This window comes from Ammospiza nelsoni, chromosome 16 (genome assembly GCF_027579445.1).
Source record: "Ammospiza nelsoni isolate bAmmNel1 chromosome 16, bAmmNel1.pri, whole genome shotgun sequence".
In the NCBI taxonomy this organism is placed as follows: domain Eukaryota; kingdom Metazoa; phylum Chordata; class Aves; order Passeriformes; family Passerellidae; genus Ammospiza; species Ammospiza nelsoni.
The window spans coordinates 2,741,073-2,756,516 of record NC_080648.1 but is presented as its reverse complement, the minus strand read 5'-3'; the positions used below and the strand labels follow the sequence as shown (position 1 = coordinate 2,756,516).

Below are 15,444 nucleotides of genomic sequence, written 5' to 3'. Positions count from 1 at the left end.
TGTCCCCAGGGAGCCCCTGCCTGCAGGAGGACAGGCCATCCCCAGCCTCCCAGGGGCAGAATCGCCATCAGCAGAGCAGGTGGGGATGGGGAATGCAAGCAGGAGCAATCAGGAGGGATTTGGCCAGCAGGAATGTGCATCCAAGGCATGCATGAGCTGGCAGCCCCGGGGGTGGCAGGTGCTGCTCCCTCCCCTGGGATTTACATCATTAACCCTGAGCTCCCCCTGTCCCAGCTCCTGGGGCAGGGAGGGCAGGAGCTCCACTGCCCCATATTCCATGGTTTTAGGGCCTTTGTGTGCCCCTAAAGGAACCTCAGGTGCTGTTGTTCCCCTGGGTGCTGCAGGAGCCAGTGCTGGAACAGGGTTTGGTTGTTCCATGGATTGGTTTGGACTCCCCAGCATTTCTGGTGGATATTTGTGGAATGCCCCTGGTCTGTAGGTTGGGATGTGAATGGATCCAGGGTTTCACTCTGGAGCTGGGTTGTGTTGTTTTATGCACAGTGAGTGAGGGGATTGCCCAGCAATGCTCATTCTGTGCCTTTCCTTTTGGCTGCTGTGAGTTTTAGCTGCAGGGACCTGATTTTTCATAGAGGGCGTGTGTCAGGTACCAAATATTCTGAGAAGTGCCAGTGAAATGTGCCCAGATATTTTATTTCTGGAAAGATAAGAGAAAATTGCTGTTTCTTCTCATTAGGAGAGCAACACCCTCCATCCTCCAGCCCCTTTTTATTTAGAGGAGGAGTTTTCTGTGATCTCTTGACCCTTTCCTTGTACCCTCCCCAGTTTCTGGGGCAGAGTCTCAGTGGCAAATCAGCTCGTTCCCTGTTAAACCTCCCAGGAGCTCTGTGCTCTCCCTGGAAGCCACAAAGGGACCCCAGGGGAAATATTTCCCTCCAGAGTGAGACTCTGCTCTGCATCAGGAAGCAGGAGGAGAATTAAGGCTGCCTGGACAATCCTAATTTTGGCATTTCCTAACCTTTGGACCCTGTAATCCTATTTAGGTGCTTCTTAACATAATTATTCAGCAGTTTAATGGAATAATTCTGCTTTTTATAGTCCAGTGAAGGTTGAAGCCCCTCTGTGCCGGGGTAGGAGATCATGGGGGTGGCACCACAACCACAAAATCTGTTACAGGGGGGTTGAATTTGTTTTGCTGGGTGTCACAGGGAAGCTGTGGGGTGATGGGGATTTTGGGAGCCCTCAGTGTGTTCTGAGCCCTGCAGGGACATTCTCAGTGTCTGGGAACATCCATCTGGGTGCTCTGCCTGCCGTTGCTGTGGCGATGTGGCCGCTGTGACTGCAGCAGGGAGGCGGCTCCTCCTGCACACATAGGAAACACAACCCTGAGAATGGGGAAAAAAGGGAAAACACATCCCTGGGAATGGGGAAAAAAGGGAAAATACATCCCTGGGAATGGGGAAAACACATCCCCTGGGAGTGAGGGAATGGAAACAGATCCCCTGGGAGTGGGGAAAAGGAAGGACACATCCCCTGGGAATGGGAAAAAAGGGAAAACACATCCCTGGGAATGGGGAAAAGAGAAACAGATCCCCTGGGAACAGGCAAAAAGGGAAAATACATCCCCTGGGAATGGGGAAAAAAGGGAAAATACATCCTCTGGGAATGGGGAAAACACATTCCCTGGGAGTGGGAAAAAGGGAAAATACATCCTCTGGGAATGGGGAAAACACATTCCCTGGGAATGGAGAAAAGGGAAAACACATTCTCTGGGAATGGGGAAAAGGGAAAACACATTCCCTGGGAATGGGGACAAGGAAGAACAGATCCCCTGGGAGTGGGGAAAGGGAAACACATCCCCTGGGAACAGGGAAAAAGGGGAAAACACATCCCCTGGGAGTGGGGATAAAGGGAAAACACATCCCCTGGGAACAGGGAAAAAGGGGAAAACACATCCCCTGGGAGTGGGGATAAAGGGAAAACACATCCCCTGGGAAAGGGGAAAGCACATCCCTTGGGAATGGGGAAAAAGGGATAACACCTTCCCTGGGAATGGGGAAAAGGGAAAACACATCCCCTAGGAATGGGGAAAGGGAAAACACATTCCCTGGGAACAGGGAAACACATCCCTTGGGAATGGGAAAAAAGGGATAACACATTCCCTGGGAATGGGGAAAAGGGAAAACACATCCCCTGCGAATGGGGAATGGAAACACATCCCCTGGGAATGCGGAAAAAGGGAAACACATTCCTTGGGAGTGGGGAGAAGGAAGAACACATCCCCTGGGAGCCAGACAAGGGAAGAACACATCCCCTGGGATCTGGGAAAAGGAAGAACATCCCCTGGGAGCCAGGCAAAGCTCCCCAGCCCCAGCTGTGCTGCAATACCGAGCCGGGTGGGTCCATCTGTTCCCATCCCTTCCTGGCCGTGCTGGGCTGCCCTCGGCAGGGGCTGGGAAGGCGTTTGCAGCTCCGGAGTGCCGGGATGTCCCACAGGGGCTGGGGCTGATCCGTGCGTGCAGAGCCCGTTCCCTTCGGGCCGAGCTGAGCTGTGCGTGCTGCCCAGCACAGGGGCAGAGCAGCGGGGCCGGAGGGGCCGGGGGATGCCGGGGCTGTTCCATCTCCTGGAGCCCATGAGAAGCCTGTGCGTGCCCGGCAGCTCCGGGGATGTGTGGAACAGCGGGTGCTGCTCGTTCCCTCCCCGGGAGCTCGAGGTGCGGCTCGGAGCCGCAGTCACCCCGCGGTGGGCAGTGCCGGGTCGGGCTCCCATAGCGGGAGCCATCTGGAGCGAGGGTGGGAACCTTGGGCAGCCATCTGGCTGGGTGTTGTAGTGCTAGGAGCGGTCCCGCAGCCGTCTGCCTGGGTGATGAGGTGCTGGGAGCGGTCCTGCAGCCGGGGAGGGTGCGGGGGGAGCCCGGGGCTGCGGGAGCTGCTCCCGGCTCCGAGCCCTCCGTGCCCAAACATCCCCGCCCCAGCAGCTCTGCAGGGCACATTGCTGAGCTCTGGGCTCGTCTTCACGGGAATATGGGCCAGAAATGGGTGAGGAGCTGCGGGAGGGATTCTGCATCCAAAGGTGATGGGGATCAGCCAGGGAGGGATTGTCCCGCTCCAGGGCTGGGGCACTTCGAGTGCCACAACATCAGAGCCCCAAAGCTGTTCCAGATGCCCAAAGGAGGGGCCGGGCTGGGGAAGGCTCTGCAGGGGCCACCCGAGGAGGGCTGAGGGCACTGGGCTGGTTCAGCTGCACAAGGAGCCCAGGGCAGAGCTCAGGGAAGGAGGGAACGGCTGCAGGGGAGCTTTGGGATGGACACCAGGGAAAGGTTCTGCCCCAGAGGGTGCTGGCACTGCTCAGGCTGCCCAGGGAATGGGCACGGCCCCGAGGCTGCCAGAGCTCCAGGAGCCTTTGGGCACCAGGGATGCACAGGGGGATGGATTGCTGGGCGGTCTGGAGCTGGACTGATGATCCTTTTGGGTCCCTTCAGCCCAGAACATTCCCTGATTCCCTGCTGGGATAATGCACTGGCTGTGCCTCCCTGATTTGGAGACTGTGAAGGGGCACCTTGTCTGTGAGCTTGTGAAGGAGATCCTGGCTCCAGAGCCACCTGCAGCACAGCTCCCCTCTCCCTACAGCCCTGGCAAGGGGAAAACGTGCTGGGAATGAGGCACAGAGCTGCCACAGGCCTGTTCCCTGCAGGAAACTCCTGCTGGGATGGGATGGGATGGGATGGGATGGGATGGGATGGGATGGGATGGGATGGGATGGGATGGGATGGGATGGGATAGGATAGGATAGGATATCAATGGGATAGGATAGGATAGGATAGCATAGCATAGCATAGCATAGCATAGCATAGCATAGCATAGCATAGCATAGCATAGCATAGGATAATAATAGGATGGGATGGAATAGGATGGGATAGCAATGGGATAGGATAGGATGGGATTCTATTCATGGGATGGAACAGGATAGCATAGCAATGGGGCTAGCCAGTGTAAGAACATGGCATGTTGGGCTGCACAATCCCAGCTGTTTCTAAGGTTGTCTGAGCAGGGAGCAGCAGCACCGGTGCCTGGAGGAAGCAGCTCAGCAGGGAAGTGGTGTCTGGAGGGAGCAGTGTGTAAAACATGGAGCCTGGAGGAGATGGCTCACTGCAGCAGGGCTGCCTGCAGGGAAGGCAGCAGCAGGGGGGGCAGCACCTGGAGGCAGCAGCAGCACAGAACATGGCACCTGCAGGGGGACCCGTACCTGGAGGCAGCAGCGCCGTGGGGATGGCATTTCCCAGGAATGGCACTGCAGGGAATGGCACCTGGAGGGAGCAGCACCATAGGAGAGCTGTGCCTTCGGGAGTGCGCCGTGGGGGATACACACCTGGGGGAACACACCTGGGGGAACACACCTGGGGAGGACACACCTGGGGGGAGTGGCACTGTGGGAGAGTGGCACCTGTGGAGAATGTTGGCACCAGCAGCTCTGCCATGGGCAGCAGGGAGCAGCATTCCTGGGAATGGTTCCTGGAGGAGCCATGGTGCAGGAGAACAGCACCAGGAATGGTGAAATAGGGAATGGTAATGGTGCTGACTGCCAGGAGCTGTGGGGTGGGAAGGGAGTCCTTGTTGCACAGGGAGGGGGGACAGTGCTGCTGGGAGGTGATGCCAGGCACCCCAGAGGGGTCTGCAGAGCCCTGAGGGCCAGGAATGGGAGAGGAGGCATTCCCAGGTGGCCAGGCTGCCTCTCCTGGGAGCCCTGCCCCTTTCCCTGGCTCAGGACAGACCTCTGGAACCCTGGCAGCCCGGGGTGCAGCGTGGGCCCTGTCTGTCCCTCTGTCCCCAGGGCCAGCACAGGTCAGGGCTCTGGGGCTCTGCTTTTGGGGCAGCTGGCTAGATGAGTTCTCCCCAGGGAGGGAAGAAGGCTTGTTCTGATCCCAGCTCTGTGAAAGCATCTGGTTTTCCTCCCAGCTGCTCTCCCCACACTCCCCTTCCCCATTTCCCTACACCACTGAGCCTTTCCAGTCCCTCCTGGCATGCTGTGCTTCCCTTTCCTGGGCTTCTCTGCATCCTCTGCCCTGCTCTGCTCTGTCACAGCCCCTCTGCCTCCCCTCCCAGAGCTGCTCCAGCACTTCCCCTCCCTTCCAAGGCTTCTCCTGTGCTGCATCATCCATCCCTGCTCTCCCTGCACTGACGCAAGTGGAAGACACAGGAAGACCAAACCAGGCTGGGGATAAAAACCAGGCTGGCACAAAAAACATGCTGGGGGCTGGCTCAGCCTCTGCTGGGAGCTCCCAGGCTTGCAGAGGGTGAGGGAACCTCCGCCCATCTCCTGCAGGAGATGGAAGCACTGCTGGCTGAGGCTGCTGCTTTTGTGTTGTCCCCAAAGCGCCCCAGAGCTGTGCTGGGATCCCCCAGTATGGTTTGGAGGAGCTCTGTGACAGGATGAGCTCCTGCCCCAGGTGGGGAGAGAGGGAGACAGGAGTAATTAGCAGCAGCACCAATTTGTGCCTCTTTCCAGAGGAGCCAACCTGGTATCTCTGAGGGTGTCCTGGTGTAAAACCCCAATGGTGCGCCCCAAGAAACCAAAGGGATCCAACTTTTCCTGCCCTGGGTTCCTCACTGAGGAGGAAAACACCCTGAGGCTGCTGATGAGGGGGTGCCAGAGAGAGGCAAAGCTGCAGGAAAGGGGGGAGTCAGGAGGATGTGAGGGCTGTGAATGCCCAGGCAACCTCTTCCCTGCCTGGGAAGCACAGTCTGGTGGCCTGGAATAACCAGGATGGGCCAAAGCTCAGGAAAACACAGCAGTTGCACAGAGCTTTACTGGGTGTGACCAGGACACCCTGATACCAGAGAGGACGTGGCCATCCTCTTCATCCCTGGGAATGTTGTCACATTCCAGGGCCTCAGAGGCACAAAAGTGCATTATGAGTGGAGGAGGGATCAGAAATCCCGAGCACCCTTTGTGCACCCCGAGGTGAGGGCCTGCCTCCTCTCCACCCCACAAAACTGGGGAAAATCCATGGACAGAATTCCCACCGAGGAGGGATTTGTGCTTGCCTGGTGGCACACTGGAGTCCCTGAGCCACCAGCATGTGCTGGGAATTAGGCCATGGGGTCGTGTTTTCCCTCAGTCCCAGCTATTCAGGAACTGCACCCTGCCCCGTTCCGGGCTCATGGCACAGAATCCGCTCTGCCAGCGAGGGGACAACGCTGGAAAAAGGCTCCAGTGCCAGGAGCAGACAATGGGTAGAGCAGAATAAAAGACCCTGAACACAGCGTTCCTGCTTGATCCTGCCATTCCCAAGCTGCTGCTGGCACCAGGACATCTCCGTAGCTTTGTTCCCTGCAGAGGTGGATTTTATTTCAGTCCTGCCAGTCCCCTCTGTGGGCTCGGCAAAGCTCCCTCTGCCCCAGGAAGAGAGGATGGCTCCCATCCACTCCCCTGGGAGCACAGAGCACCAGGGCCTCTCTGAGAGAGGAAAGGACGTCCAGGAGGAAACCTGGTGAGGAAAGGATGGCGATAATTCCATGTGGACATGAGGGAAAGACCACAGAACATGACCTCAAAGTGCCCAAGGCTTTGCGTGGCCACTGGAGCATCCTGTGGTCCTGACAGGAAAACCTGATAGATTCTCTTGGGTTCAGATTCCGTTCTCTGCTTGCCCAGAGTAGGGATGGAAACAGAGCCCTTGTGCCTCTGGTTGTGTATCTCATGTGGGAGAGAGAATTGAGGCGATTCCCCAGGAAACAGGGCACTGGTGCATGACCAGCCCCGAGGACGTGCCCTGCCAAGCTACGCTCCTGTGCTGCCCGTGCCCTGCCGTGTCCCCTGGGCTGCTTTTGTGCTGCTGCTGCTGCTTCTTGTCCCCACCGTGTGAGCATGGCTGTCCCCACGCCGCGAGCAGGGCCAGCAACCTGAGGGATGGATCTGGGTGTGGTGTCTGTGTGTCCATGTGTATGTGTCTGTGTGTACGTGTCCATGTGTGTACCCGTGTGTGCGTCCATGAGTGTGTATCCGTGTGTGTATTCATGTGTGTGTATCCATATGTGTATCCATGTGTGTATCCGTGTGTGTGTATCCATGTGTGTGTCCATGTGTGGGTCTGTGTGTGTGTCCATGTGTGTATCCATGTATGTGTGTATGTGTGTGTGTGTACCCATGTGTGTGTCCATGTGTGTGTATCCATGTGTGTGTCCATGTCTGTATCCATGTATGTGTGTGTCCATGTGTATGTGTCCATGTGTGTGTATCCCTGTGTGTGTGTCCATGTGTGTGTATCCCTGTGTATGTATCCGTGTGTGCGTCCATTTGTGTGCATCCACATGTGTATCCACGCGTGTGTATCCATGTGTGTGCATCTCTGTGTGTATCCAGGTGTGTGTATCCCTGTATGTGTGTCCATGTGTGTGTCCATGTGTATATATCCATGTGTGTGTCCATGTGTGTATCCCTGAAGGTGTCCATGTGTGTGTGTCCATGTATGTCCATGTGTATATCCATGTGTGTATCCCTGTGTGTGTGCACAGCCCCAACCCCTCCATGTGCCCGAGTTTCTGGTGTCACCACCCAGGTGGCTCCCAGTGTCCCCGTGTGAGTCTTCCCAGGGATGCTGGGCTCCAGGGAGGATCAGGATGAAGCTGGAGCCAGGAATGAGGGAGGAGCAGCAGTGGCTGAGCGGCCTCAGGAGGCTGGAGCAGGGCCAGGAGAGGCCAAGGAGGCAGTGGGGACCAGGGGACAGGGGTGTCAGAGGCTGCAGGGGGTGTGGAGGCCGGGGCTGTGCACTGATGTGACGCTGTCGTCCTTTTTCTGCCCCTCATCAGAGTCCCCTGAGCGGAGCAGGCTGTGAATGGGGGCTGCCATCAGGTATGTCCATGTGCCTCCTGCCAGGATGTCCCAGCTGCCAGGGGGAGCTCCAGTGGGTGCCAGGGATGCAGTGTGGGCACAGGCCCCAGCCCCCAGCTGAGGGTTTGGGGAGCGTCACTGGGGGCTGGTTTAGGGCAAGATGTGCTCACACCATGGTTGGCTGCTGACTTTGCCCCTTCGTCCATGCCGGTGTCAAGCATTCCCAGCATTGTCTGGAGCCTTCTCCTGCATCCTGTGTGTGAAAGCTGTGCCAGGGTGACTCGGGTGTGTGGCAGTCCCAAACTGGTGGCAGCAGGGAGCATTGGCCAGGGCAGAAACCCCACTGTGGTGCTCTGGTTTGCTTTTTCCCCAGGCTGAGGGAGCGCCTGTGGGCCCGCCCTGCTTTTGGGATGAGGGAATTGTGTGGACCAATGTGTGTCCCGTGTGAAGGGGGTGCTCCACATGTTGCAAGTCCCCAGAGCTCCTCAGCATCTCCCTCCATCAGTCTGTCAATGCAGAGAGCTCCACAGTGGTGGAGACATGGAGAGGATTTCTGGGAACCACAGAGACATCTGGAAGTCTGAGCAGCCTCAAGGTCATGAGCATCACCTACTTCCACCCCAGCATCAGCACCAGGCTGGATCTGCTTGTGGCAGCAGGCAGTGACGTGTCCTGGGGCACTCTGTGATGTCCCAAATTTGGGCAGAAATCAAGGAATGGCTTGTGACTGGGATGGCTCTGGGAGGGACACTCAGCTCTGCATGGAAGTGCCAAATTCCAACCTCAGAAGCCTCGTGACAGGTGCTGCCTGTGCCAAGGACACCTGGCCAAGGCTCAGGGACACCTGGGGCAGGGGGTGGCTGGTGTGTGAGGACACCAGTATGTGAACTGGTCTAACTGGTGCTCATTGTTCTGCTGTGCCAGGAGCAGGGAGCTGTGGTGCCCTGTGGTGCCCTGGGGTGCTGGGCTCCCTCAGGGGCAGGGATTTGGTGCACAGGGCACCCCGGCATCTCCACAGGGCACCCCACGGCATCTCCAGCCTCTCTCGGGGTGGGCATGGCTTTGCCTCAGTGTGCTTGGGGGTTGCAGGCTCCACAGGAGACCAGGACTTCTGGCTGGAGGGTGCCAGGGGAGGCTGGAATGTGGCCTGGAATGCCTGGTGGGAGCAGGGCAGGGATGCCCAAGGATGCTGCCCAGGACACACGGCTGTGTCTCGGGGCTGAGTCCAAGGCAATTCTGTCTCTGCACAGTGATGCCATGGGATGCCATTGGTGGTGCCCAATGGGAATTCCTGGAGTTTAGCAGGTTCCAGGTGGTGCCTCACCTTCTGGGATCACAAGCCTGGTATGGCAGCTCATATCCTGCTCTGCAAATCCAAGCTGTGGAGCCTCCCTGTGCAATCCTGGTCTCCTGAGGGGCTCGGGGAGCTCTGCCCTGTGCTCTGCCTCCTGTTTCTCTGTGGCTTTGGGTTTCCCTCCCTGCTCTGCTTTGCTCCCGTTTTTTTGTCTGTGGGTCCAGCTCCTGGGTCTCCATGTGTCCAGTTCCTGGGGTGTCCATTGGTCCACCTCCTGGATGTCCATGGGTCTGGCTCCCAGGGTATCCATGGGTTCAGCTCCTGGGGTGTCTGTGGGTCTGTCTCCCAGGGTGTCCGTGAGTCCATCTGTCTGTCCCAGCACGGGTAGGACGGAGATGTCCAGTCTCTGCTGCTCATCCCTGCATCCCGAGAGGGGGTTCCAAAGGCGGGGTTCCTGAGGAAGGGTTCCCAAGGCGGGGTTCCCAAGGTGGGGTTCCTGAGGTGGAGTTCCCAAGGAAGGGTTCCCAAGGCAGGGTTCCCAAGGTGAGGTTCCCAAGGCAGAGTTCCTGAGGAAGGGTTCCTGAGGAAGGGTTCCCAAGGCAGGATTCCCAGGGTGGGGTTCCCAAGGTCAGGTTCCTGAGGCAGGTTCCTGAGGGAGGTTCCTGGGGCTAACATTACTGTCCCTTGTTCCCCGCAGATCTCCGGCCTCTGCCCGATGTAGCCATGACTGGGACCTGCACCCGGGAGTGCACAGAGTTCGGCCACTCCGATACCTGCTGGATGCCTGGCCAGTCCTCCCCCAGCCGCAGGCCCAAGAACGCCCTCAAACTCTCCACTTTTGTGCCTTACCAAGACAGAGGGAGTCAAGAGCAAGTCGGGAACGGCAGCCCCAGACTGTCGGAAGAGCGCAGCACCAAAATGGCCAACCTCCGCCTGCTCCCCACGTACAGTGCCTTCTCCAATAGTAGCCATGAGCCCTGCAAGGACTCTCCCATGGAGGAAATTCCTCTCACCCAGACCTCGGACTTCCAGCCAGCCACCACCCCCTCAGCCCAGACCACCAAGAGGGAGATCTACCTGTGAGGCTGGGCATGAGGGGCAGGGAGCTGAGGCCAGAGGAACATTTTCCACTTCGATGCTTTATGGCTCCGGCGGCTTCTCCAGGCAGGGGGCTCTGCGGAGAGCAGGGCAGGGCGAGGCAGGGATGAGAGGAGCGCCTTTTTAACCCCCTGTTGCCCGGGGCTGGGGGTGGGTGGGAAGGTGAAAAGCATCCCGACCCCATTGCCGAGCATCCCAAACTGCTGCCGGGGAGGGCTGGGCAGGCTCCTGGTGCGGAGGGCACGGAGAAGGGAGAGAAGGGCTTACGTACCAAAGGTCCACGCAGAGCTGGTGGAGTTCCTGGGGCATAGGACGAGGAGTGTCCCCGAGCACGGGGAGCCAGCTGCCTGTCTCTTTGCTGTAGACTCCTGTAAATATGAATCTTATAGGAATGACATTGAAGTCCTGCCTGATCGCAACTTTTTATTGTCCTTGAAACAAACAAAAAGACATTTAAAGAGAAAACAAAACAAAACAAAATGAGGAAAAAAAAAAAAGCAGACAAAAAAAAAGAGGAAAAACAAAACAAAAAAAAGAGAAAAAAAAAAAAAACAAACCACAGGAAGCAAGTTCCAGCTTTGAATGGTTTCCTGCGTGGAAGAGCCCCTGGGAGCGCAGCGTCCGGCCCGCACTCGTGTTCTATATTGTAAATAGAGATGTGATCAGTCCCTGAAACAGCAGCTGGGGAGCTGGAGGAGAGGGGCAGCATCCTGGCCGGACTGTAGGGACTTTGCTGTTTTTCAGCCTGGATCTCTTTCTGAACATTGTCACTGTGCCCACAAGCTGCAGGGTCCCTAGGGACTGCCCGGTGCCATAGGTGGGGGCTGCTTTGGGGGTGGGGGGTCCCGGTGGTGGCCCTGCGCCTGGCGGGTGGAGGAGGGGTGGGGAAGCCCCCAGACAGGGGACCGGCTGGGTCCGGGGAGGGGATGACCCCAGGAAGGGACCGGCTGGGTCCGGAGAAGCCCTCAGTCCGCCTCTGCTGGCAGGGAGGTCGCCAGCGGCCCCGGCTCTCAGCCCATCGCCTCGGGCCTCCTCCGGGGCAGGGGATGCCCACGAGGCCAGGCTGTGCCGTGCCCTCGACCTCCGTCCCATCCGCCTGTAAAGCCACCATTGCCTTTGTGAGGAGGAGCTTTGTCTCAGGGTCACACTGGGGGCCGCCGAGCCCCTGCCCACTGGACTCCGCTGCCCTTAGGCCCCAGGGCCACTCTCACGGGGTCCAGCTTTCTCTTCCATTGTCAAAGGTCCACCGATCTCCCGGCAGGTTCCTGCTGCCCCGGCGTCCTCAGCTCCCGTGCAGGGTCAGAGGAGCCCCTGCCCCTCACAGGGCTTCCTGAGGGGCACCCCTGGCTCTGCCGCTGCTCCCTTGGCAGCGGGGCACAGCCCTGGTTTTGGGGTGCACCCCTGGCCAGAGGGGTCCGGGCGACTCGCGCCTCATTCCTGGGTAGCCCTTCCCCTCCGGGCCGCGGGAGGGGCCGTGCTGCACCCTTGTGCTTCCAGCTCTGGCACCTTCCCGAGGGAGCGAGGCCGGCAGGGCGGCTCTCCTGTGGCTGGCACGGGGCTCCGGGGGCACAGGGACCCCGCAGGGCTGGGGCTATGCCCTGCCATAGCTGTAGTGCCTGCCGGGACCCCCTGCCCAGCCTCTCCCCCAGCTCTGAGCAGCTCCTCTCCCCCATGGGGCGGTGGCACACACAGCCACCTCCCCTCACGGCTCCCTGAGGGCACACGGTGCCAGCCGAGCCCGGGGCACAGAGGAAGGGTGGCAAAAGGGGCCTGCTCGCACCGCTGCCTCGTGTCCCTCGTGTCCCTCATTTCCCTCATGCCCTGCCTTCCCCGGGTGGCACCGCTGCCACACACCCCGCACGGCCCCGGCCCCGGCTGGGAGGAGGCAGGACCCTCCTCCAGCTGCTGCTCCGGGTGGGGATCCAGCGGCCCGCACGGCCCGGGGTGCTCCCGGTGGGATCCAGCGGCCTGCCCGGCCTGGCCGGGATTTTCCCGGTGGGATCCGGTGGCCTGCCCCGCCCGGCCCGGCCGGGATTCCTGCTCTGCCCTGCGGGGCCGCGCTCCCCCGCTCTGGCTGCCGGAGCAGGTGCCGCTCCTGACCTTGTTTTTATTGTAGCTCTGTAGTTTCAGGGCCAAACTGGGCAGAATGTGCAATTTGGCCGCGCTGGCCACGATCTTAGACTCCACTGCCAACTCAGCTGCTCACGCCTCCCCTGGGCCCAGGCAGTGGCAGTGTCCAGTGCCCCTCTCGGGGACCCCCGGCAGAGCCACATCCGAGGGGGGCTTGTCCAAGACCACCTCATCCCGGCGGGGGGGGTCCCTGCCCTGTGCTGGGGTCTCCAGAGGGATCCCTAGGCTGGAATTCCTGTGGCTGGAATTGCTGTGCTGTCTCCTGGAGCACCTGGCGAGGTCCTCAGTGCGAGCACGGTGTGGAGGGAGGGAGGGGGGAGCGCAGGGGGTCCCCGGGGATGGGGCTGGGAGTGGGTTTGGGGGTGGCTGAGTCCTGTGGGGGTGCACAGAGGGCTGGGGGGGTTTAAGGGGAGCACGGTGGGGTAAGAGTTGGGTGTCTGCGGGTGCAGAGGGCTTGAGGGTCTCAAGGCACTGGGTGGGTGTGAGGGGGGCAATGGGAGCAGGGCCTCAATGGGGTGCCAGGGGTGCAGGGGATGGGTGCCTGGGGAGGAGAGGGTGCCGGCCATCAGTCCTGGGAGAGGGGTCTGAGGGGATTCATCCCGGGGGGAAGCTGCCAGTGTGGCTGGGGATCAGTCCTGGGGGAGGGCGAGGAAGAGGTGCTGTGGGAAGAAGCTCATTTGCACAATTATAAGCCAGAAGGATAAAGCCTCTGTGCGCGTGGGGGGAGGACAGCTCCCCACGGGCTCCAGTCCAGACAAGCACAGGGAGGAGGAGGAGGAGGAGGGTTCACTGTATCTCACACTGCACTAGGACAAGCCAGGGGGAAAACCAAAGGTGGGAGCCAGGGAGCAGGCGGGCTGCGTGGGAAGGATCTAAGCGACCCCTTTGTAGCTCTTCAGTGTTGGTTCTATTTATACGAGATTTCATTTCCTTGCTTGTGATGCCTTGTTTTTTGTACAGTTTTATGTACATGCAGGTGTAGCTTTTCTAAAGGAGAAATCCTATGGCAGAGTAAAGTCCCCCCACTATTTTTCAGATGGTGCCCTATGTCTAAGGCGACGCCTCTTGCTAAGGTTGTACTGCTCAATGTGTGATGCATTTCCCTGTGCGGGGAAGCCTTTGGGCCTTGGGCTTGGTTTTCCCCGGGCGCTGTGAGCACAATTGATTCCCTTGTAACCCTTTCTGTTCGGAGCCGTGAGCATGACACCGTCGTGATGCCCCTTTCTTTCCGTTCTCCCCTGTTCCGTTCGTTTGCTGAGCTGTCAAGATGACCAATTCCATTGTAATTAGCCCTTCCTAAAGCTTTACAATAAAAGTGTGAAAACCCGGCTGCTTCTGGGCCTGGCTGCTCCTTCCCACGCCTCCCCCTGAGCGCCCTCAGGGGAAGAAAGATCTGGGGAGGCTTTGGGATCTGCCTGCCTCCCTGCCCTGCTCTTGGCTCCCTGTTTGCCAGCCTGAGGATGTTCCTGCACAAGGACAAGGGGGATAAGCCCCCAAAGCACTTCCCCCCAGACCAGACTCCTGCAAGGCCAGGTTGGATGGAGTTTGGATCATCCTGCTCCAGTGGAAGGTGTCCCTGCCCATGGCAGGGGGTTGGAGCTGGAGGAGCTTCCAGGCCCCTTCCAACCCAAGCCACTCCATGATTCTGTGATTGATTCTATTATTAAACCCAAATATTTCAGTGAAGAAACACCTCCAGCTCCAAGGCTGCCTGCACCTCTCACCAGCCAAGATGGGAATCAGGGAAAATCCCATCAAAGTTCTCTGGACCCCCTCCCATCTCCACCACCACTCCTTGAAGACTTGCTCCATTTCACCAGCTCCTTTCCCAGGCATGGCCGGGGGTTTTGTGGTATTTCAGACCCTTAGGGAGCACCTGGGTCACTCCAAGCCAGGCACATTTGTGGCTGTTCCCAGCCCAGCTCCTCCAGCCCTGGCTGTGGGGTTTCCCTGCCTGCCTTTGCACAGGATCCCGATGATCCCAGGAGGTTTCCTGGCTCAGGGTAGGGCTGTTCCCCTCTCTGGTGGGTTCCATACAGCTGTGGCACATCTGGGCTGTGCTGGGCTCACACACAGCCTTGCACCTCATCCTGCTCAACTCTGGGCTCGCTGTGCTTGGACCACCAGGTCAAGGCTCCTTCCCAACTTGGAGTTCCCTTGTGGGAACTCCTTCCCAGCTTCCCCTCCCCTTGCAGGGACTCCTTTTGAGGAGGAGGGCTCTGCAGGGCCCTCAGAGGGGATCCAAGCCCCCATTCCTGAGGGGTTCCCCTCGTGCTGGGGCCTGGGGGTCTCTCAGCTGCCCCTCCCTGGGAGCAGGGATGTGTCCCCAGGAACCCTCGGCAGCCCCGTGCCCTTTGCTGCCATCCCAAGGAAACAGGGTCTGGTTGCTGAGGGTGGTTCCAGGCTGGCACAGAGGGCAGAGCTGCCCCAGGACAGGTGACCAAAGGGTGTTTTCCTAAGCAGAGACAATCCCAGACCCTCCCTGTTCCTCCTGAACATTCCCTCCTCCTCAGCCATCCCAGGATATCCAGACCCCTCCCTGATGCCATCTGTGCCTCCTTCCCCTCTCTGCCAGCCCTGTCCCACCCATCCCACCCACTCCCTGCCCTCCTCGTTCCCTCCTGGCCTCTCCTGCCGTTCCTGTGCTCTCCCCTCACCCCACACCGGCTCTCAAGCCTTCCCCTCCTCCGGCAGAGCCCTGAGCTCGCATCCAGCCGGGCTGGAGCCCTCTGGTTTCCATGGCAGCACACATCAATTACCGGCTGCCTGCGAGGGGCTGCGATGCTGCGGCTGCTGCAGAGGCTGCCAGCACGGCCGGGGGGCTCAGGGACCCCAGCAGCACCTTCAGCATGGGAGTCAGTGCCCACAGGGTCCTGAAGGGAGTGGGCACAGGAATGGGCACAGGTATCCCACCAGCAACACCCTCAGGAAGGGATTGGTGCCCACAGAGCTCTGCGGGGGATGGGAAATAGGAATTCGCACAGGGACCCCAGCAACACCCTCAGGATGGATTCAGTGCCCACAGAGTCCTGAAGGGGGTGGGAAAACAAGAATGGGCACAGGGATCCCATGAACAGCTCTCTCTGGATGGATTTGGTGCCCACAGAGCTCTGCAGGAGGTGGGAACAGGAAT

At 59.2% G+C, this 15,444-nt stretch overlaps 1 protein-coding gene across 3 annotated transcripts in view; it reads left to right on the top strand.

Moving 5' to 3' along the window:
• PCDH1 (protocadherin 1) overlaps positions 1-10,737 on the top strand; it is a 56,492-nt gene extending 45,755 nt beyond the window's left edge. For 2 of the 3 annotated variants that reach the window (XM_059483774.1, XM_059483772.1), the window contains exon 5: positions 9,781-10,737. In XM_059483774.1, coding sequence (XP_059339757.1) covers positions 9,781-10,166 — 386 coding nt within the window. In that variant the 3' untranslated portion in view covers positions 10,167-10,737. Of the gene's footprint in view, positions 1-7,767; positions 7,811-9,780 lie in introns of all 3 variants that reach the window. The other variant, XM_059483775.1, reaches the window with a different exon arrangement.
• The last annotated feature ends 4,707 nt before the right edge of the window (positions 10,738-15,444 follow it).